At 45.3% G+C, this 23,477-nt stretch overlaps 1 protein-coding gene across 1 annotated transcript in view; it reads left to right on the top strand.

The window, feature by feature from the left end:
* The first annotated feature begins 3,915 nt into the window (after positions 1–3,915).
* The window catches only part of EXOC3L4 (exocyst complex component 3 like 4), a 44,445-nt gene continuing 24,883 nt past the window's right edge, over positions 3,916–23,477 (top strand). The window contains exons 1-5 of the mRNA XM_044435863.1: positions 3,916–4,198; positions 10,291–10,954; positions 14,988–15,105; positions 20,190–20,315; positions 22,809–22,909. Coding sequence (XP_044291798.1) covers positions 3,916–4,198; positions 10,291–10,954; positions 14,988–15,105; positions 20,190–20,315; positions 22,809–22,909 — 1,292 coding nt within the window. The remainder of the gene's footprint in view (positions 4,199–10,290; positions 10,955–14,987; positions 15,106–20,189; positions 20,316–22,808; positions 22,910–23,477) is intronic.

The raw sequence follows: 23,477 nt of genomic DNA on the forward strand, positions 1-23,477 counted from the left end.
ACAACCCACAGTCAGCTTTTTTGTTGAGTGTGACCGCAAAACCAGGAGTCAGCCCAGAAAACTGTCCTAATCTGGTACTGAAAGGTTGACAAAGCTGGTGCCAGGCAGGTGTTAGTAGGGAGATCATGCTACATTTGGGGGCTACCACTAAGAAGGCCCTTCTCCTGTGAGGTTTTCTTGGAGGAAGCACTCAGAGGAAGAGGAAGGTATCTGATCTTGAACTTAGTGTCCGGGTAGATTGCAGCTGGGGGAGGCATTCCAGCAAGTACTGTGTTCTCAAGCCATTTGAGTCTTCACATAACTGGTTTCTATTCAGTACTTTGTATAATTGCATGCACTTGTCCATCTTAATATAGTGTTACTGAGTAGTTTACTGTGCATATTTGTATTTTCTAAATACACTTTGGTGTACTATCAGGTGATGTTATATTTGTTTGAGTTGGGAAATGCTTGTTGATGCGGCTCAGTGGATGAGAGCTACCCCCTACTCCAGTTAGATCAATTCAAATTAAACTGGATGGAGAGGAAGCATATTCTAAGATCGTCTGCATGGATATTTTTGCTGGTTCAGCTATGTTTTATCAGCACAGGACAACAAGCACCCTGAAAAGTATGCACAGTAAAAGGGATTCATGGCATAGGACAGTCACATGACATTCATGGAGATATAAGACTTTTGATCTCTTTTCCTTGGTTAAGGAATTAGGAGTAGAGTGTGAGATCTCAGCTTCCAGCCCCTCCCTTCCTACATAAATCATGCTGGAATTAATCGCTAAGATTATACAGGCATGAGAACCAAGATTAACTCTAGCCAGGATTTACTTTATCCTGGTTTGTTTGTTTGTTTGTTTGTTTGTTTACTTTTGGTGTGCCTATTTAGAACACAAACTTTTTCAAGTGTTTAACCAGAAGTCCTCATTCCACCTGTAGGATGAACATGTACGTAGGACAGTGGAAAGGAATTATCATAGATGGGGGGTTGGTGAAATGCATTTCCTGGCCGACTGCAGTTACACAGAGAATGTTATTATTCTATTCTGCCCTTTCTTCTGCCCCACAGCCAAGAGTTTCTCAGATCCTTTTTCTTCCAAGCGTATTTTGCAATACCTTTTAAAAAGCTGTAATTTGCTTCTGTCTTTCAGCCCACAATCCTCTTCAGCTCTGGTTATATTGCAACTGAGGTTGCCCAAAAAACAAAACAAAACAAAAAACCAAACCAAAACAAACCAAAACAAAACAAAACAGGATACACTTCCGGTTCCTTTGAAAACTGTCACATACAAATGACAAATTCAACAGGTGAAATTTCCCATGGCGGGTTGGAAAGGGAAGCTTTACCTGTTGAATTTTAACCTATCATGCAACCACTAAAACATGGGGAATCTGCCAGGGGACAAAGGTTGGAAACATTCTGTATCCACAGACTGGGGGAAGGGAGCGTGGGGACCAGCTGTCATAGAAGACAAGCCTCCTTTTCATTTATAAGGAAATAAATTTCCTCCATTTCTTTTCGTTGATAAGAAATGCTTTCATTGCCTTCCTCTACATAATTTTGGAAGGTGCGGGAGCCCCGTCTCCCTCTGTGTCCGGCCGGCCTGGCGAACCCAGCATGATGGGAAAGGAGTGCAAGGCACGCTTTGAATCTATCGAGCAGTAACCATGGCAATCAGGAATTTCTGCTTTCAGAAACTTAAGCAAGAGAGTAACTGGGCACTCACATCTCTCCCCACTCCAGCAGAGCGACGCCATACAAATGAGAGCGCATCAGACACAAGTGCCAGCTTGATTCTAGAGATCAAACCAAAAAGCAGCACAGCAAACAAAGTCTGTCCCAGACTTGCCTTGACCTGTTCGATACCCTTGAAGATTTTCTATCATTAGTTTCACTCAAACCCACTGACAGAGAGGAAAGGTGTCATATTACTCATACTGTACACTGTGGAGAGGGAACATAATCCTTTTAATGGGTCAAGGATCTGCTTGGTTGTCATGATGAATTCTTTTGACTCAGGAGAAGGCTGAGCTCTGTTTAAAAGCCATCATGGGTTGGGCAGAGTTGGCCGCTCCTGCATTCTGTTTTCTAGAAATATTGCAAACTGTCTTACACAAGTTGGAACATGGGTCCATTTAGCTCACTCCGGTCTCCATCTCCATCCAGTCTGCCAGTGACTCTCCATGGGTTCCCCTAGGAATCTCTTTATACAAGAGCCAGTGTGGTGCAGTGTTAAGTGTGTGGGCCTGGGGCTCACACATGCACATTAGTGCAAGTGGAAAGGTGTGTATATCCCCCCTCTGCACACATGCACACCCACTAAAAGAGTGGTCTTCCATTCTCTGGACTCCGCACAACTTGAGAAAAGCTGCTGGGTTTTCTCAGTAGCAAAGAAATCCAAACTCACCTGCATTCCTTATGTATGTCTTCAAAGCCCCTCCCCAGCTGTGAAACAGCAGCCGCTGGCAACGAGTGAGAGATGCAGGACAGGAGTTGCACCGGCCATGTCACTCTCTCAGGGCCTGGCCTTGCTTTTGCCGGTCATCACTCCCTGGGCTCAAGGGGCTCCATCCCTATGCCCCTCCCCATTCCTCACAGAACTATTCCTGGCTTCCTGGCAGCTTGCATGGATTCCACTGTTGCACCAATGGCCATTTGCAGCTTCCAATATTCCCAAGAGATAATAGATCAGTCCCCTTGTGGGTTTCCTTGCTTCTTGTCATCCGGTTTAGCATACTGTTTGTTTGTTGATGTATTGACTTATTATATTTATATCTCACCCTTTTTCCTTTCAAGAAACGCAAGGCCGTCTACTTCATTCTCCTCCTCCTCTAACCCTGGGCTGAGAGTCTGTGACTGGCCCGAAGCCACCCAGTAGGTTCCATGGCTGAGCGGGGACTAGAACCCGGATCTCCTGAGTCCCAGTGCCTCGCTTTTTACCACCACCCCACACTTGCTGAACCATGGGTGTTGGTTGAAATGTGTCCTTAAGGATGTGTGAGGAATCTCTGAGGGTGGGACTCTGCTGGATTCCCTGGCTTAGGCTCCTCAGACACTGGTCCACTTCCCTATGGCCATGACTCTGAGCTCCTGGCAAGCGGGCCCAGCATTTGCACGGCATGCGCCAGGAATTGATTCCTATGCTGCTCTAAGCAGCCTCCCTCCTCTATGTCACGTGGAGGCAGACTTTGCTTTTCCTGCTGCATGTGTCTCAGAAGAAAGTTGCTGATTGCACAAATCTCACTCCACAAGTGTTTGTAGACTTCCCCTCTGCCTGGCTCCCTTTCTAAGTGAGGGCTGAGCATAGGAGGAAATCCACAAATGCTAAAGAGATGGATTCCTTGGAGCTTTGATGCATCCTTACTTTATTATGTTGCCTGAACCCAGCTGAGATAACAAACCATGGTTCACAACCCATAGCTCACAGCACAGCAACATACCGTGCTGTTTTTCTTCATGGGTTGCTTGTGGTTAAGCCAACAGTGTGAACATGCCATGGCTTCTTAACCATGAACATCCCATGAAGTGAACCCAGGATCTATTGCTGGGTTGTGAACTGTGGGATGTTAACCATGGTTAGTTATTTCAAGTGGGTTCGGACAACATGATAACATACAACAAGAATCTACTGTTCAACAACAACCTTGAATTTAGGTTATGTTTTCTAAACACAGTCAGCATGATTCTATTGTCATTCCCTGCCTCAGTCTGACCCCGAGACCCTCCAACATTTTTTAACTTTTTTAACTTCTCTTTCTTGGTATGCTTCTCCCACCACCAGTAGCTCCTTTCTCTACATCTACGTTGTTTGCGGTCAAGCTGACATGGATAAAAATAAAACAAAATCAAGGGAAGCCAATGGAAAAGCCGAGGTGCCATTAGAGCCAGAGTTCCCAGAGGGGAACACAGGCGGTAATGATGCGATGTGTCCTTCCAAAAATTCTCCACCCAAGAATGACCAAAGTGAAAATGGAAAGCAAAACCGCAAGTCTTTCATCCGAAAGTTGACCTTCCGGAGATCTATGGGAAAACTTGAACGGAGTTCAATGGAAGAGTCAGCTATCTCCAGATTCAGTAGGAATTTTTCTCTGAGGAACATCAAAAGGAAAGAAGATGATGACCGTACCAGTAAAGAAATTGATGGTATTCCAAGCAATGCAGTGGACTGTGAAGGAGAAGATTATGTGTACAAAGAACCAATGTCTGGTAAGGCATGACAAATAATTTTGCTTAGCACTGTTTGCGGGGTTATGCTGGCTCCCTTAACTTAAGCTCAGTACTAGTTTGGAGGGACGGGTGTGGAATTGTTTCAGTCTATTACAACGAGGGCCAATTTACAGTGCTGATCAGTGCTGTGACATTAGGTTGTGGAAAGGTCCCTGGACTGTAAACTCAGTCAATAGCAGATGCGTTGAATGACACTGCCAAAAAGGGACTTCACGGGGACTTTTGGGTGGTGGCATCATTCTTATGGAATTTCTGCCTCAGAGGAGTATGTGAGTGTGCAACACTATTTCCACGAAAAGACCTGACTTTTCCAGAAAGACTTTGGCCAAATTGTGTGCTTGTTTGCTTGTTTCAATCAACCAGTAGAGGAAGGACGCTGGTAGTTGCTGTTACAGGTTGCTATTGGGCTGGTGGAGATTTATTTTTGTACTACTGTTTTATTTTCCTACCATGAATTTCTATTTCATTTAAATGTTTGTGTCATATGGTATTTTATTTTATTTGTAGGCACTTTGGGTTTCTTCGTTTATTATTTATTTATTTCATTTTTATACGAATTAGTTGAGGCTCTCTGGGGGATTTAACAAAACTTACACAGACACACATACACACACAAAAATGAACATCAAACAACAAAACCACAGTTATTGCAATTGAATCAACATAGAAGCATAGCAGCTGCATAGGATAAAATGCAATATTAAAAGTTAAAAGTTTAGATTGTTAAAATGCTGGGGAAATGAAAAGGTCTTTACCTGACCCAGAAATGAATACAAAGCAGGTGCCAGGCAGACCTCTTTGCAGAGCTCGTTCCAAAACTGGGGTGCCACACCAAAAAGGCCCTCCTGCTGCTAACCATCCTCCTGGCTCCTTTGGAAGAGGCTCCTGACATCAGAGTCTGTATTGGTACAAATGGGATTTTGAGAAAAGAGGGAAAATGGATATAAGCAGGGCTAAGAAACCTCTTGCCTGAGGGTGAACTTGAGTCCTCTTGGCTTCTCAAGCCTGCTTCCCTTCCGCAGATCACAGCACACCCTTCCCCCACGCCAATGGTTTGGCGGTTCCTCATTCTGGGGCAGTTTTTCCCATTCCAGAAAATGCTAACCCCTCTCCTAAGGCTTAGCTACTTACAGGAAGACCTTTATGCTGCAATAGGTTGGGATGTGTTCTGTTTTTGCCCCATCTTGTTTTCTGTTCTGCCAGTTGCAGCGGTTCCATTTCTGGATCTAGAGACAATAAGCGTGCTTGTAGGTAAGGAAGAAAGAAATGTTTTAGCAAACTATAGAAAAGAGCTTATAAAGGCAGGGCAGGTACAGGTTACATTGCACATGTCCCTTCTTCCATTGGGACGCCTTCAAAGAAGCAACCCTAAGCCTGACCAACACTAACCCTAACCCTAACCCTGGCCACCTTACAGCACCTCCTATAACATAGTATCTGCTCTAAGCACGATTCCCTATCCTTATAGTTTTCTGGTGTTCACATAAGCAGACATGTTCTCATTAAATGAGACAAGAGAGCAAGTGTGGTGTAGAGATCAAGAGTGTGGGACTGGGACTCAGGCAATCTGGGTTCTCGTCCCCGCTCAGCCATGGAGCCAGCTGGGTGAATTTGGCCTGTTGTAGACTCTCAGTCCAACCTGCCTCACAGGTTGTTGTGGGGATAAGATTGAGAGCAGGAACGGAAGAATCATAGAATAGTAGAGCTGGAAGGGGTCATGAAGGCTGTTTCAGGACACCATGTTGCACTATTCCACTCAGATAGCTGTCCATTTTCCTTTGGAATGTCTCCAGTGTGGGAGAGCCCACCACCTCTCTAGGCAGTTGGTTCCACTGCCGTATTGCTCTGACCGTGAGGAAGCTTTTCCTGATATCCAGCCTGAATTTGGGTTGTCACAACTTGAATCGTTTATTCTGTGTCCTACATTCTGGCATTAGCAATAAGAGATCTTGACCTTCCTCTTTGTGACAGCCTTTGAGGTACTTGTAGAGGGATATCAGGTCCCCCCTCAGTCTTCTCTTCTCTAGGCTGAACATGCCCAGTTCCCTCAGTCTCTCCTCACAGGGCAGTGTTTCCAAACCCTGGATCATTTTTGCTGTCTTCCTCTGTACCCTTTCTAATTTTTCTGCATCTTTCTTAAATCTTGTTAGCCACTTTAAGTTCTTTTAAAGAAAAAGATGGGATATAAATCTAATAAATAAACAAAGCTTTGGACAAAACTAAGTGGGAAAGAATCTTAGAAGATAGCTGGGTATACATTGTAGATATTTCTGTACCAAGCAGCTTGCCTTGGCTGGACCCATCTGGAGATAAACAAGCAAATGGCCAGGGTACTGTCTTAGTCACCAGGTCCCCAGGCCATATTGAGTTCAAACTCATCCAAACAATGGGGAACAGCTGTCTAAGTAACTGAAGAATGGCTTCAAAAGATTGCACAAAAGCCAGAGAACATCCAAACAATTAGTGGCTGGCAGAGAGAGTATGTGGCTCTCGGGGGAAAGCTGGATTCAGACCCCAAGAGAACCAAACACCCTCCTTCCCCAGTCCTGAGGTGTTGTCACCTTTGATTGCATAAGCTATTTATGATCCTGGAGCTGAGCTTCTAAGCTCTTCCTGATAATTCCCAGCACTGACACTAATTACACACCAGGCATTTAGTGTGGAATCACTGTACTGCCTTCTCTTGCACTTTACGGGACATCTTCTTGAAACTGAAAACCAAGCTTTGCTATGTTTCCCCCATGCTCTTCTTTTTTCCTCAGACTACAGAAAATGCACTGATTTGCTGTATTTCTAAGTCCTTTAAGAGCATAGCTTTGAATGGGCAGGTAGACAGGTATTGCTGGAGATGGGCAGCACAATCCACATCAACTTTGCATGTTTTCATTGGTGAGCCCATGCTGCCCCATACACTCATAAATCTGTAATATTAAAAAAACAAGGAAATAAAAAATGCATTATTTTGAACATAAAATATTTTCTCAAAATACATATTTTAATATTATGTAATAACCTTAAAATACACATTTGTGCACACATCCCCCCCGCCCAGAATGTGTATTCTTTTATTTCAATATGAAGGCGTTTTATAACCGTTTGTACTGTTCTGTACAAAATTCAATATATGGAGACTGAGGCATAGACGTGTTACAAGAAATGCAAATGAAAACATTCTCTTTAAAATGCTGACCAAATAGAACCTTTAAGCGTTTCTACCTGCTGCTGCTTCAGAGTGCTTTCAATATCTCAGGTTTTTAAAGCATTCTTTTAATTAGCTTTTCAATTTAAAATTATATATGCATAAACATAGAAAAGCTACTGAATACTGCGTCCACCTTGGCACAAAGGAGATAATATTGTACTGGGTTCATAGAAGCTCTGGAGGGGTGGCATTTATTATTATTAATAATATTTTTATTTCTCTATGCCCAATGGCTAAAGCCTCCCCATTCCAATGTGCTGTGATCTCCCTCTTGATTCACCTCTCTTTCTCATTATTTAGAAGAAAAATAGCACGCATGAAGTACAACCTTACTTTCAACAAACCAGCCTAGCTTCACCCTGTTTCTGTTAATCTGGGAGACGCTGGTGCTCTTCTGAGCTAAACTGAAGCTACTTTGAGAGCTGGTGTGGCGGTTAGAGCATTAGACTGGGACTCTGGGGATCGGGGTTCACGCACCCACCCACTGGGAGACCTTGAGCCAGTCACAGACTTTCAGCCTAACCAGCTTCATAGGGTTATTGTCACTGGGAGGATAAAATGGTGAGGAGGGAAACCTTGTAAGCCAACTGAAGTCTTCTGCAAGGAGAAGGAGATGAGGTGTAAACGTAATGCAATAATAACATTTTAATAATCAATTGCATCTATTGGCCAGCAGAGCTTTGACAGAGCAATCCTAGTGGGAGTGGGGGTGGGGCATCTTCAGGATTGTTCTAGCACAGGAATCACGACTTCCCAAGCCTTCCTGCCTTACGGTGCACAGTGGGTGTGTGTTGCGTGGCGCTCCTGCATCAGCACCATCCTGACTGGATGGACCCAGCGTGGCTCATTTGATGTCCGCATAGCACAAGGCGTGGCTGCTTGAATTTCTCCAATTCCTCTGATGGCTTCAAAGAAATTGGATGCATTCATAGAAGGGAGGGTCATCTGTGGCCATTAGCCATATGGTAGTTAGCCCAGATGGGAAACCCCAGCACCCCTATCCACTATGGCCAACGGAGAGGGACTAAAGGAGCTGCAGTCAAAAATGGTGGGATTGCCTACCATTTTGAAACCAAACTCGGTTCTCCACATGCTGATTGTCCCACCTTTGCTCAAGAGGGAAGCATCGTAAGATCGTGGGAACCAAAATGTCCAAAAATTGTTGGTAAAACACTAAACAACATCTCAATAAGCATGCTTCCTAGGCAGAGAATGCCAAGTGTCTGTTTGGGGAGGGGCGGGAACAAAAATGGGCCTGGTTGGCTGGACCCCCAAACAGGAGCATTTGATTCTGTGACACTTTGCTGAGATACCTGCAAGAGTCGGATGGGTTCCCTCCGTTCTGAAGGGGAGGGTACAAGGAAGAGGAGGTGGGAGGGCCAGAGGATCAAAGGGGGCAGGATCCTTTGAAGTGGCATCAAGGTTGTCGCCTGGAGTTTCCCAGGCTGAGCATGAGAGCAGAGATGTGTCGGGAGAGAGGGAGGGAGCCCAGGAGAGGAGGGGGAGCTGTCGCCTCACCTGGGCCCTGACCTCACGAGCAGCAGTTGGGAAAGATAAATTATCCAGGTAGTGGGCTTGCGTCAGTCTTTCTGTCCACCAGAGGGAGCCACCCTGAGGGTGGAGTCTGCAGCATGAATGCAAGGGAAGGATCCGTACTCACTCACTCACTCTGCACATGAGCAGAGGCTATCATTCAGCTTGCTTTAGAGTTGCATTCCCTTGTTAACTGTGACACGCCAACATAGACCTGCATTGTAAAGGACTCTGAGATGTTTTAGAACCCAGGACAAGAAGGGAAGGGTCGGGCTCATGATAAGGTCCCAGTTTCCCCCCACCCTTACAAAGAACCCAAAGTGGCAGACATAGTGCTCTGCTGAGGACAGGAGTGCTCCTCCTATTTTGTTCCCACAACAACCCTGTGAGGTGGGTTCAGCTGAGAGTTGGTGGCTGGTCCCAGGTCACCCAGTGAGCCTTATGGCTAAAATGTGGACTCCAGCTGGGTCTCCCAGCTCTCAGACTAACGAAGCACAAGGGACATGCCGAGATTTTCTCTACACGAGGCATGTTTTGTCTGCTTGTGTCATCACCGCTGGGGGTTTGTGGGTGCTTTACACAGCACTGCAAAACTGCAGGGCCTCTCCTGTGCTTTCTGAGCATTTCTGCAGCTTCCTTTTAGAAGGAATTAATGAATGGAATGTATTTAATACATTTATATCCTGTCTTTTTTCCTGCAAGAGATCCAAGGTGGCTTGCATAATCTTCCTGCTCCTCACAACAACCCTGTGAGGTGGGCTAGACTGAGTTGGGGACTGGTTCGCAGTTACCCTCTGAGTATAATTGGAATCACCAGAGTCACTATCCAGCACGCTAACATTGGCTGTCCTAAAGGAATGCTATAAAATGCTACAAAACGTTGTGTATTTTTGCAAGCCCACTATCCCGGAGCACCACCTTCTGCTTGGTTGATCATATTGGTGAATGGAAAAGAAAAACCTGGGTTGGGTGCAGGGAGATGTAAAAGAGCCCATCTTAATCCCACAAAAAATCCTGAAGCAGGAGCTTCAGCAAAGTCCCAAGTCAAAGGGGTTTAATGTAGAGAAAACTGAGTTCTCTGGTATACTTGTTAGGCTTGGATTTCCCCCTGAAAGAGATTTGCTTTGTGCCAGAGATATTTTGGAATGGTTCCCACAGAGGAATGTGAAAACCATGTCAAAATGGAATGGGGGAAATGTTAACTTTTCATTCCAAGGTAGCATTTGCCACCTGTGTTCCTGCAGAGGCACCAATCCAAAGCAATCATATAGAGACTTTGTAGAGGAGGAGATATGTTAGAGGTGACTCACTGCCATGTTCCATTCTCATGTTGCAGTAATGCAAATACATCAACTTATTCAGAAGGGACACCTTTTGGAGGCATTCAGAAACATCAGCGCTTTGGAAAAAGAACTTCTGGCAGCAAGAGGTGCCAAGAAATTTGATGACAATCCCAAAGAGTACATTGTGAGGGCCAAGGATGTTAACATGCTGTATGATTCCGTTTCTAAGGAAATCCAGCATATTGCGGAAGAGATACTGGATCTTCCCAAAGGGGACACCCAGGTGTTAACCTCTCTGGTTGCTTTGATTGAAGAAGAAGAAAAAACTCATGCTGGGGCTGCAAACATCGCCGTTCCTTCTGAGCCTGCCTCCTGCCTCGGGTTAGCCAGAAATTGGAGAGAGCTTTGGGAAAAAACAGTTGCAGAAAGCGTGAAAGCAAGGGTGCTTAAAGTGCCCGTACCATTCAAGGCAGACAACTCACCTTGGCTTGCAATGCACCTAGAGCATCTCGAGAGGCGAATAACACAAGATTTGTTGACAGTCAAGCACTGGCTACAGAAATCCTTTCCCCAGCACTACAATGTGTGTGACACGTATCTGAATGCTTTCCATGAGGCCCTCTCTTTCCACTTGCAAGGAATCCTGGAAGGAAACAGCAGCCTGGGATACAATGAATACTATACGTTGCTAGACTGGATCATCAACAGATACAGCAGGTGAGTCCTCAGTACTTGAAACCCCAAGTACCTCGTATCTGCCTCAACTCCATGGAATCAAGAAAGCAAAAAATAAGATCAGGCAAGAGAACGCCTCACCCACGTGCTGTGAGTCTTCTCTGAGTGGGTTAGAAGCAAGACATTCTAAGCAACCATTTGTAAGAAAACAAGAATTGCCCTTGAGAAAGGGCAGTACTACTGTATTTCCCCGAAAATAAGACCTAACCGGAAAATAAGTCCTAGCATGTTTTTTCAGGATGCTCATAATATAAGCCCTACCCCCAAAATAAGCCCCAGTTGAGATCTTCAGCCAGGTGGATGCATTTAGTACGTCCGTTGCAACACACGATAGATGTATTGAATTATAAAATATTAATATTAATATATAACTTATAAATAAATAATATTATTGACATTAATACTTAAAACACTTAAAATAAATGATAAAGTATCATTAATATAAAATTAATTATAATTTTAAAAATATAAAAATATAATTAATATAAAATATAATTAAGTATTTGTAAATACCCAAGTGAGCACCCTTGGATGAGAGGAAAATGCCTAGGTAAACAGATGAATTCAAAACTTATTGCTGAATGACCAATTGGAGTACAGACATAATGCACAAATTACGTGCGCACTTGATAAATGGATGTTTTTCATAATTCAGTACATCGTGTGTTTTAAAGGACATACTTAATGCACTCATGTGTTGCCACTCCTGTCTCATAAGTCTTCAGTTAACACTCGATTTAATAGTAGATTTAAATGGAATAATGTTTTGACTCCCAGACAAGATGGGTGCAAAAAGAAAGAGCTATTCTATCGAGTACAAGAAAGGAATCATGGAGGACTCTCAGGACAAGAATCTTATGGCTCTCACAAGAAAAAATAAGACACCACCTGAAAATAAGCCGTAATGTGTCTTTTGGAGCAAAAATTAATATAAGACCCTGTCTTATTTTCAGGGAAACATGGTAGGTACCAAAACAATTGGGGTGAGGCAGAGCTCAGACCCAGATAACAAAAAGAAAACAAAAGCAGACATGTCCATGTTCCATGTGTTAAAGTTTCTCTGTGTGCGTGCGTGCGTGCGTGCACACATGTGTGCGTCTTTAACACCCGCTGTCTCCTATGGATATACTTATCTGTAAAAAGTATGAATAGACAAGGGAGAAAAGGGCATTTGGGTTCAGAAAAAACTCAGGCAGAATGATTTGAGCAGGGAACAGCTGGAAGTAAAGCACATATGGGCAAAAAGCTAGCTCATTCCGGCAAATTAAATCCAACAGATAATTTAAATTGATTTAAAATGAGGCAGAAATCATCAGGGCACATGTACGGGCACACAGGGAGAAATGCCCTGATTTCAGCGGGTGCCCATGGACAGCAGGTGGCCTCCCATAGTTTTGGGGCTCCAAATGCAAGATTTAAGGCTTCGGCCCCAGTGGTCTTCCCTCTAACTCTTCCCTGAATAAAGTGGTACTCTCAAATACTTGGGAGGCAGACAGGCCGGCAGCCCCTTCATCGTGTGAAGGTGCCCATCTCATGAGCATGTGAAGGGGGCTAGAGAAGCTGGTTAAGCAGACCTAAGATCCGGCCTCTTGCCGGGTCAAGATCTTTTGCCCACCCAGCTCTGGAAGGCGCCCAGGACAGGAGAGTTTCCCCCGGCGCTGGTGCTGCAGAGCATGTGTGTTTTTCAGGGATGCGTGTGTCGAGATGGGAGGCACTGCACTTGGTCCCGCCTGCATGTGGCATCGGTCCTGCGGTGCTTCGGGTCAAGCAGCCTCATCGCCGCAAAACCCGATGGGCTGCCTAATCCCGTATGGCCAGCTCTGATGGGCAGCAACTCTCCCAAAATTCAAAGAGCAAGAGCGCATGCAACGCACCTGCTCATGGTGGTGCAAGGAGGGGCATGACTCTGCGATGGGCCACCAGGCTTTGCCTGAAGAACATTCCTGATTCAGTCCCATGTATTAATGTGTAAAGAATACTTGGTTGCAGAACTACAGGAAACCGGGTCCCTGGGCAGCAGGCAGCAGTCTGAATACACAGTATGGAGCTCTCTAAGCCGATTGTCTGACTTACTATTATCCATTCCATTACTATACCACCCATCCGGCACATCTCTCTGGACAGTTCTCAGACATTCATAGAACAAGTGCAATGATAAAAATCATAAATACTTATTTATTACATTTATATCCCACCTTTTTTCCCTTTCCAAGAACTCAAGGCAGCTGACAGAATTCTCATCCTCCTCTTACTCTTATCCCCACAACAGCAACCCTGTGAGGTAGGCTGGGCTGAGAGGCAGTGACTGGCCCAGTCACCCAGTTGGCTCCATGGCTGAGTGGGCACCAGTCCCACACTCTTAACCACTACCAGTATTTTAAACCACCCAAAGAGCGTCAGGTGTGTGGTGGTACAGACATTAAAATCATTGTCGTCGTCGTCACCACCACCATCCACTCTGGCTCTCAGTAGTAAGATAGAAATTAGTGAAAATGCTGATACATTAGTGCACTGATTTCTACCTATGATTTAAAGCAGAGGCAGGCAGAAAAGGGCTCACAGTCCACGTGTGCCCCTCCTGCGCTGTTTTTGCCTGAGTTGCTTCCACCACTGCTTTTTCTGACTTTGTGGCAGCAGCAATTTCCCTCCCTCTTGCACGAAACCACGGCGTTCCCAGAGAATGCATCTGGTTAGGAAGCGGACTTGTGCTCCCATGCACCTCCTGGGCGTCCAGTTCTTGCTTTCCATGCACCTTGTTTCCTTTCAAAATACGGAGGGTGTCACCACCGGTTCTGCAGCGATTAGTTAGGGAAGGGAGCAGGCCCCGGTGGGTTCCACGGGGCAATGCAGTCTCCTGACCCCAGGAATCTGCCCACCCCTGATTTAATGCATCCTTCCCAATGCGCTCCGGATATTCTGGGTGCCATCACCCGTGGCAACTGGCTGCGTCGATTGGGGCCAATGAAAATTGTGGCCCAAAATTTCTGGATAGCGCCAGATTGGAAAAGGCCGATTTTAAAGGATGCATCACTTCTAAAGGAAGGAAGAAGGGAGGGGGAGGAAGGGAGGGGGAGAGAAAGAGTTGTCATGAATTAGCAGTGGGGAGCTTTGGTGTCCATTTGTCTCTCTTTGGTAGGAAGCCAATGAAAGCTACCAGGATCCTGGCAGAATTCACCATCCCATAAAGGGCAAAAGAGAAAGAAAAGCTCAGATAAGAACACCATTGCCAAGTGATTTTGCGGCAGAGTTCAGAAGCTCATTTCCGTCTTTCTTATTGAATTGTTCTGCTGATATGTCATTAAGTACTACTTTCCAATTCAATTCCAACCAAGACTTATCCTCCCTTCTGCACGCCCTGCTTCACAGAGACAGTTTGCAAAGCACAGCATCTGTTAGGAAATATTTCCAGGCCAAATTAGAAGCATGTGGCGAAGCCTCACACTTGTATCCCATTAATTATTAAGTCGTGATGCAGGTTAGGAAAACAAGTACCCATCCCAATTTGGTAGCATCCGAAGAAGGATAATAAATGAGCAGGAAAGAGAAGTTCTGTATCAGCTGCTAACTGCATAGGATGTTAAATGTACATCTACATTGGTTGGAATGGTTTTTTAAAAAATGTACAGACAGAAAGCTTTTAACTAATAAAGAAGATATTACCTATTAGAATTATTAACTTGCCTGCAAGCCATAAAAATAGCAGTTATAGAGGGAATTAGGAGCTGGACTGCAGCCGGCAGGGAGTCGGGGCTGGGTTAATTCTTGCTGCTTCTGCTCCAGTCTCAATGCCTATTCCCAAAGTGCCGTTGGCACCAAGAACTGCTCCCCCTCTGAGCAAATAACAGCTGTGGAGGGCGATTTTCATCAGGTGGATTGCCGTGGTGGTGCAAGACCACCCCCTGCCCCAGCAGAGAACTCTTTGGTGCCACCTGTCCCGGACTATTGTCGGAAGAATGGCGGTGGGAACCCCTGATGTGTCTGGGAGCAGAATTTATGATTATGATTTCAATTTCAGTGAAGTCTTCTTAGGACATCCAGACCTTAAACCCGAAATGAAAACAGAAGAGCTGCCCAGCTTGTTAACTCCAGGACTATTGGCCAAACTGAAGAATGACTGTATTAATTCTGTCAAGGTAATACATGCTCCATTTTGTATAAATCAAAGGACAGGTAATTGCATTACTAAGGATGCGACCCTATCTGCCTGTGACAACCTGGTGGCAGCAAACAACCCTGTCTGAGAGCAGAAAGTCTGGCGCCGTCGGTCAACCTGGGAGTCCTCCTAAGTACAAGGATATCTCCCCGCTGATTCTTAGGGCCCCTGATGACCACACACCTTTTGGCACCTGCCATCTGAGTCTGTGATTATACCAAGTGCTTACTCTCTGCCAAGGAGCTCAAAGCAATGCACAGGGAACACCCCTTCCACTTAATCCTCACACCAACCCTGTGAGGTAGGTTAGGATGAGAGATAATGATTGGTCCAGAGTCTTATAGCTGGGTAGGGATCTGAATGTGGGTCTTTCAGGGTCCAAGTCCGATGCTGTACCTGCTGCATCACACTGGTGTTTTGAAGCACATTTCTACTAAAATGATGAGCAGTCGTGCTTGTTTCTCCGCTGTGGTTTGGAGAACCCTGGTCATATTTGGACCTATTTGGCATTTTTGGCACATGCAGCTGGCCTTGCTTGTTTTTCTCCTGACTAAACCTGAACAGCAAAGTTTCTTTGAAGACCTATTCCCCAGGACTTACTTCAAACTATGTTAGTGTAGGTAAGTCCCCTGACACGTCCCTGGAAATGATTTACAAATTATGGTAATGATATTCCTCCAGCTGAAGGCAACACAACCATGACAATATCATGACCAGGAAATAAACTGGGCCAGCTAAAGCTAAAGTTCCAATGCATATGGCCCAGTTTTTTCTTCTCCCTCCATCCTTTCTCACAAGGTCAGGCACAGAATCTTGTGACATCTAAGCTTTCTATTGTCCACAACATGCATCTCTTTCCACTGAGAATTTTGCTGGGTGTCTTTTCCTAACTGCCGGCAGGTCCAAAAAGGCTCAGGGCAAGAACATTGGAAAGATCAGCCCCTTCCATACTGTCCCAGCGCATAGTTTAAGACTTTCTGCAGATGCCCGTCTCAGGCTAAAACTATATGCCACATTAAACTGAAGCATCCCAGTGCCCCCATCCAGCCACTTCTGCCCCCAAATTCAGCCCCGTGGTGTCATTACTGAGGCACTATGTTTTTCTGTAGCATCTAGTTTAGCCCTCCCTGTTTCACCTCCAAGCGAGGCTACAGGTTGACAGGCAAGGTTATTTTAAATTTGCCTTTAAATGGATCGTTACTGATTTCTTAAAGTATATTCTGTAAACCATTCTGAGAGCTCATCTAATCAAACGGTATAGAAATGCCTTAAATAAAGAAATGAATAAAATACATTGATGGGAATGCAGAACAGGGCCTTCCCTGTGGCAGCCCCCCCACCTGTGGAATTCTCTCCCAAAATAAAGTTAGGCTGGCCCCATGTTTGTACAATACGTTGTTGAAACTCTTTCGCTCTATGTCGCTTTTTAATACTGAAAGGGCACAATGCTCTCACTCCTGCTTTGGTGCATGCAAGCCCCAGGCTTGGAGGCTGATGGTCACCTGTGCCTCCAATAATATGCAACAGCTGCAGTCTCTACTACTGCTACCTGATTTTTTACCCAGATGGCCATCTAGAGAAAGCACTGGGGAGGGAGAGGTAGGGAAGCTGCAGCCCTGATCAGAACTGGTGGAAGCCCTGGGCCCCACCCTCTTCCCCTCCCCTCCCCTCCCCTCCCCTCCATGGCATGCCCCTTTTCCTCCCATTTGAGGTGCACTTGTGGCCACCAGGAGAGGAGCCAGCATGCTCTTTCCTGTGGTCTGGGGCACAGAGGTCCCATCTTCAGAATCCCAGCTCCAAGAACGCTGGATCTTGGAGCTGGGGCTTCGAACAATCCTATGGCTCCCAAACAATTTGAGAGACCATAGGATGCACACCCTAAATGTAGTCACCCTTCATGTTGTGTTTAAGATTTCCTCCTCCCCTTTGTTATGTTTTTAAGTTTCCAAATTGTTTTAAAAGTTTTCCATTGTTTTAAGTTTTCACATTGTTTTAGAAGTGCAACTATAAATCACTGAGGTTCATGGGAAGGTGTTGCAGGAAGCAAGATTGCTTGGAAAAAGCCTTCTGGGTTAGGAGTCACTGCTCCGACTTCAGAAGGGGGAGTCACAGATCCAGCCCTGCTCTGCCACCCCTTGAAGCCTGTGCGGAAGGAAGCACACTGACTTCTCCCTCAGATCAGAAAAGCAGTGTTGGAGGAGGAGGAGGAGGAGGAGGAGGAAGGGGTTTCCAGTGGATAGGGAGGGGAGCAGACTGGAGAGATTAAGTTGTAGGATACCCTGAGCTCTCTCCAGCCTCCTTCCGTTACTCTCCCAACTGTTCTTGCTACACTGGTCAAAAAGGCCATCTAGTGAAAATTGCCAAATGAGGAAAATAGGAATGTAATGGTGACTGTTACTGTCCAGCTGGCTTCAGCTCAGCTGGGCATAGGAATTTTGGAAGCTTCCTAAATCTAATTCTGAAGCCGCATCAGAGTGGCGGCTTCGCAGCTGTGAAAGCTTCTGGTTTCTGCACCTTCCTGGAGTTCATCCCCAGAATGCGACCAACAGTATCTCCTGTCCTGTTGCTGCCTTAAAATGGTTGCATCTAAAACCACCTTGCCAAATTTAGACATTTAGAAGCTCTAAACATGGAAAACATGAACAACCTGCTTGCCCTCATGTTCTTTATGGAATAGAAGTATTTGTACATCAACTTGATTGGGCTTATATGGGAAACAGTTGCTTCATAAGAGAACTTGCTCGTAACCACATCTGCGTGTTCCCACTGAGAATTGTACTGCTTAACAAGATCAGTTTTGAAGCTAAATTGATTTCTGTGGGACCACTCCTGGTGAGGCACTCTTCACTGTGGGGAGCAGGCCTCTGAATCGATCCCTCTGTGTTGAGAGGTGGCTAATGAGAAGAGCAGGTGAGAAGCACACTTTACTTCCCTATTTAGGATCAGAATTTGTTTACCCTCACACCCATGTTGGCCTCTTCCAACAGTTGAATCACTTCACTGGACCAAATTTGGCACAGGTGCCAGATCTGTCAAACAGTCTGGGCTTTTTCATCTGGAGAATTGAAAGTGGAACTTGTTTAAATTGGGTTTTAAAAGAAGAACCTGTCACTGTTGTTTGGTGTCATCAAGCTGTCTCCAACTTATGGCAACCCCATGAATGAAAGCCCTCCAAAATGCCTGTCCTTGACAGCCCTGCTCGGTTCAAGTTCAAGGCTGTGGGCTTCCTTTATGGATTCAATCCACCTCACATTAGGTTTCCCTTTTTGTCTTCTGCCTTTGATTTTCCCTAACATGATTGTCTTCCCCAAGGAATCTTGCCTTCTCATGATGTGAAAAGTAGAACCGACATTGGTTAAAAAGGTCATCCATTTCATAAATGCCTTCTCTCTCTCTCCCCATGGCTTCTCTTTGGTGCATAAGCAAATATCAGACATCCAGGTCAATGCTAAATGAGGGCCCTGTATGCAAATGTACTATTTGGAATGATTGACATATGAAGGAACGTGGGCTGCAGCTGGAAGCTGCTGCTGATGTAGGTGAAAATATATACAGTCATTGATGCTCTATGGATCAGTGACAACTTATTTGCACACAAACACACACACACTGGACAGTTTCAGACAGCAGGGTAACCCACACTCAAAGGCTGAACTGTGGGTTGCTGTTGAAATGTTGGTTCCAGTGTTGTCTGACTGAGCTATTCTAACAAGCCATGTTGCTTACCATTCACAATCCAACAACGAAGAGCTCTCTTCGTGGGTTGTGCAGGGTTAATAAATTGTGGTTTGTTACTGTGGCTGGGTTCTCATAAGAGGATAACCCATATTTCAACAACAGCCTTGTATTCAGTGACAATTCACATTCAATGTATACTCAACTTTTGGGTGTAGATCATTATGTTGCTTGAATCTCGCCAAGGTAGATTCAGATACTGCTTTTCTGACTCAGTGTTTTATTATGAAAATCCAAGCTAGTCAGACTGGTTTAAAAGTACACATGAAGCCTGTTGCAGAGGTGAATAACAAAAGAAGAAAACATGGTTAGAATGACCACCATTAAAGAAGTCAGACCTACTGGTATGAAATTGATTCCAAACTGAATTTGCTATTGAAAATTGTGATTTTCCCACCTTTTAGACAAACTCTGTTGCATACGAGCCAATCTGCTTGGAGCGTTTGCCATTTTTAGCTGATGTCTGGAATTAGTAATACCTCACCTGCCCTCTTCCTCATTCTGATGCCCACGTTTCCCTGCCTCAGTATGTGAAGCTAACTGACTCCCAACTACCACTTGGCTTATCCCTGCCGGCATCTCTGCCAGCATCTTGGGGGCAGATTCTAGTCCCTCCCCTTCATCTGACTCAAAACTGTTCCCACAGCCCTCAGAAGCTGTTCTGCAGGAGCACTGGGCCCAGTGAACATCCATGGGTCACAATTACCTGTCCGGGCTTCTGAGAACCCACCTGGCTAGTCACACCTTATAAACCAGAGTCCCACAGAGGCTTCCCATCCCAACCAACCTCCTTGGATTCCTCCAGGAGAATTGTTATGGAGGAATCCCTGCTGTTACTTCTGATCTGAGATCGGCAAAGACAGATTCCCCTGCCCGTGGCTTCTCCTGTCCATTGGGATGCAGGCACCAGCCAAGCAGGGATGTGGGCACCACGTGAGTCGCTTAATGCAAAGCTGGGAGTCAGTCGCTGTCAGTCAGTGTCAACAGCAGATGTTGGGGCTCTACAGTTCTGTGGCAACACACACATATTCAGACAACATGGTAACCACACTCAAGGGCTGAGTATGGGTTAAGTGTGATTGCCATTAAGCTGTGGGTGGTTCTTGTTGAAATGTGGGTTATGATGTTGTCTGAACGCAACTGCCCATTCAGTTCTTCGCATCGGGCAGCTTCCAATCATCTAGTGAATTTCCAGATTCTTCAGAACACAAACCTGTGTGCCTCATGGTGCAGCAATAAGATGAAACCAGGAAACGAGATGCACGTGTGTGGAAAAAGTGTGTGAATATAACACTGAGCTGCATTACTGTTCTTTATCTTATAATTTAGCAGAAAACCAGGAACTGCTTTGAGAATATTCTGATGCTAGAGATGAAGGAAAAGTGGGAATCAGAAGAACAGCCAGATGCTCCACAAAGCCAGTATCACTCATCTCTGTCCCTTGACATTCAAACGGTATTTGCTTAGATGGTGCATAGATTGTGCATAGTACATGTATTTTCTTTGATTCCAAGGAAACTGAAATACTACCTTCTGGTATGTAGGTGTCACCTACTGTGCTAATTTATGTTAGTCACGTACCCTGAGAATGTATTAGCAAAATAGAGTTTATTACAACTTTTTCACACTGCCACTACTCGCTTCCTAGCTACAAATTAATCCTGCTGTCAATTGTGCCTCAGACATAATAGGCAACTGATTTTTTAAAGTTCTTTCAGAAAGGAAGGGAGAGGCAGGGGGAAGAACAGTTTTATTAGAAAAGGCACTTAGTGGAAAAGGCAGCTATGGCAGCCTGAAAGAGAGAGAATGAGAGAGAGGGAGGGAGGGAGGGGAGAGGCAAAGCGCACCCACCCGCATTTAAACAGGATGGGAGAACCAAGAGGCCCTGCGAGCTTTAGAGACTGCAAAATACTGAAGTGAGAACACTCCATTTTCACAGTTTTCAATGGGTTGAGTCATTTCAGTTAAAAAAAGGGATTGGGAGAAAAGAAAATTAAAGGTGGGGATTTGGTGCACACATTTTGTTCCTCTTTCATGGAATTATAATGCCTTTTCAGTAACCAGGAAGGCAGTTATGGACTGGGTTAGTACAGGCATGAGGAATGTGTGTCTTCCCATCCTGGATGTTCTTTGACTCCGTCTCCATCATCATTGGCCATGCTGGCTAGGGATGATGGGACTTGCAGGCCCTCCAGCATCTGGAATGCCATGCATTTCCGTCCCTGGATTAGCAGATTGCTTGGGAGTGTTAAAGGGTGAAACTGCATCTGCCTTCATCCCATGATTGTGGGGCTTCCTCTGGGCATCTGTTGGGTCGGGGCCATTCTGTGGGTGCAAAATGCTTGGGAATCCTGCCATATCCTTCTAGTGCCCGGCAATGAGTGGCTCATGAGGATGGATTTGTCTTGAATGAGTCTAGCCTTTTATTGAAATGTTCCACCATTTAAATTGTTCCACATTTTGCATGTTAAACATTTTATGTTACCTTTATTATCTTAACATTTTATGGTTGCAATTTCTGTGAACTGTCCAGAGAGGTCTGGCTATTGGGTGACAGAGAAATGCAAATAATAACAATATGAATAATGGGTCATGAAAAGCTCAGAAGCAAATGCTTCTGGATCATTCATGCAACAGATCATTCATGCAACAGATCTTCCTGTGATCTGTCCCAGCACTTGGTCTTCAGTGAAAAACTCCTTCCAGATCTGGAGATTCCAATTAGCTATCATTGCTAATTAGCTAACATGTCCCAACTTGCCCCATGCACTTGCCAACATAGCACTCATCCACATGCTTGAAGAGGTTGTTGCTTAGCAAGGAGGTTTGGAAAATGCTCCTGACTCTTTTAAACATCCAATTCTGCAGGGACTTGTGGGAAGGGGTTATAGAAGAGCAGGAAAGGGTTAACCCCCTTCTCTTAATGGTAGCACCTTCCCAGATCTTCTTCTCCCAGCGTCCAGGGTGATGTTTTGGGGTCCCAGTCTGCTGGAATTAACCCTTCCTTCCTCAGTTGTGGCAAACAAGCCCACCCATGCTGAAATAGGCTTGCAAATAGGCTCCCACTGACTTTGGCGGGAGCGGGGGGAGTGTTTCAAGACTAATTGATGAAAGGAAGCTTCCTGGGATGATCTGGATTGTGGGATGTGGGCTGGTCAGGAAGGGCCCATGAGTTGCATCAGGTGCCTGTCATAAATGAATCATGCATTGCATTTTTAAATGCTTTCATTTTTCTGCCTTCAGCCTATTGCTCATTAGCTGGGTGATCCTGACCCTGCCTGGCAGTGTTATGAGAAGGAGAGAAAAACATTTAATCGCTCTGTACTTTCTTGGCATCATGCACAATTTTATACAACCTTATTGTGTCCTCTTTTAACATGCCCCTGCTGCCAAGCCATCAGCTAAGAATATCAAAATTGTTTAGCCTTTCCTCCCAGGAAAAGTGCACCATTCTTTCCATTACTGCAGGGAAATTTCTCCTTCCTTATAGCACTTTTCTTAGATGAGGCTGTTAATTGCTTTATCTACACATTCATCACCAAACTGAGATCTGAGGCACATGAGTGCTGCCATTCTGGCTTTTTCAGTACAAACCTCTAGATGGAGCTGTGCTATGGCAGAATAACTCAAATGCACAAGGAGAAACAGCAGCATTTTTCCTGTTCTAAAAAAATACTCCATGTACCCTGTTCTTAAAAAATTCCAGGAATATGCTCTGAGCAAACAAATGTGAAACTGGAGGATCTTGACATTCTCTCAGGAGCCTGTCGATTGTGCCTCCTGCAAGACATTGCTATTTCTATTGCCACACAAGCCTCCGCTTGTTACATGACCGGTATCCCCAGAAAGAGGCTCTTTGGCCTGCCCACTGCACTCATGTCAGGCTGCACCATCTTGACACAGCATTGCTTCTGCTTTTGCAATGATGGCCTCCTCCTCTCTGTCTAGCTCATTGGAGAACATATGAAGACATCTGGCAACATAAGCAAAAAGCTGGAGACAGCCGTTCTCGAAGTCAACCTAAAAGAATTGATAGAATTCATACCGTGGTAAGTTCTGTTTACCTTTTGGTCCAGAATAAAGAACAGCATCTGTTAGGCTTCAGATTTATACTTCTGACTTGAAGGGCATCCACGGTCCTGGGGATGCAGAACAGAGAAGGTGTGGTTGGTACCCTCCAGCAGAGGCTCACCACCAGGTGGCCCTGGATACATTCTTCTGCCTCACCAGTGCAATCTACCTGTTCACCTGCCTCTTGCTCTGCCCTTTTGATGGTGGTGGTAAGGAAGGGGGCAGGAGATGGCACCACCCACCCAGTCCCTGGCTCTGTGCCAGACAAGAAAGCAATAGCAGCAAAGAGGAAGAGGACGAGCAACCGGAGGCAATAGCAGGGAGGGAGGGGCCTATGGAGGGTGTTTTGCCCAGGGGCACCCCAAAACCTGAGCCCCTCCTCGGGCAAGCTCACATGCAGAAGGTTCCACATTCTCTCCAGCTCTCCAGTCATATGAATTGCAGGTAAGGGGGCTGGAAGAACCTTTCTCTGAGACCTTGAGAGTCTGTCTAAGTAGATCATACTGGGGAAGATGGAGCAGTTGATCTGACTCAAATGTTGCACAG

The sequence above is a fragment of the Varanus komodoensis genome, unplaced genomic scaffold, assembly GCF_004798865.1.
Source record: "Varanus komodoensis strain SLA01 unplaced genomic scaffold, ASM479886v1 scaffold3, whole genome shotgun sequence".
In the NCBI taxonomy this organism is placed as follows: domain Eukaryota; kingdom Metazoa; phylum Chordata; class Lepidosauria; order Squamata; family Varanidae; genus Varanus; species Varanus komodoensis.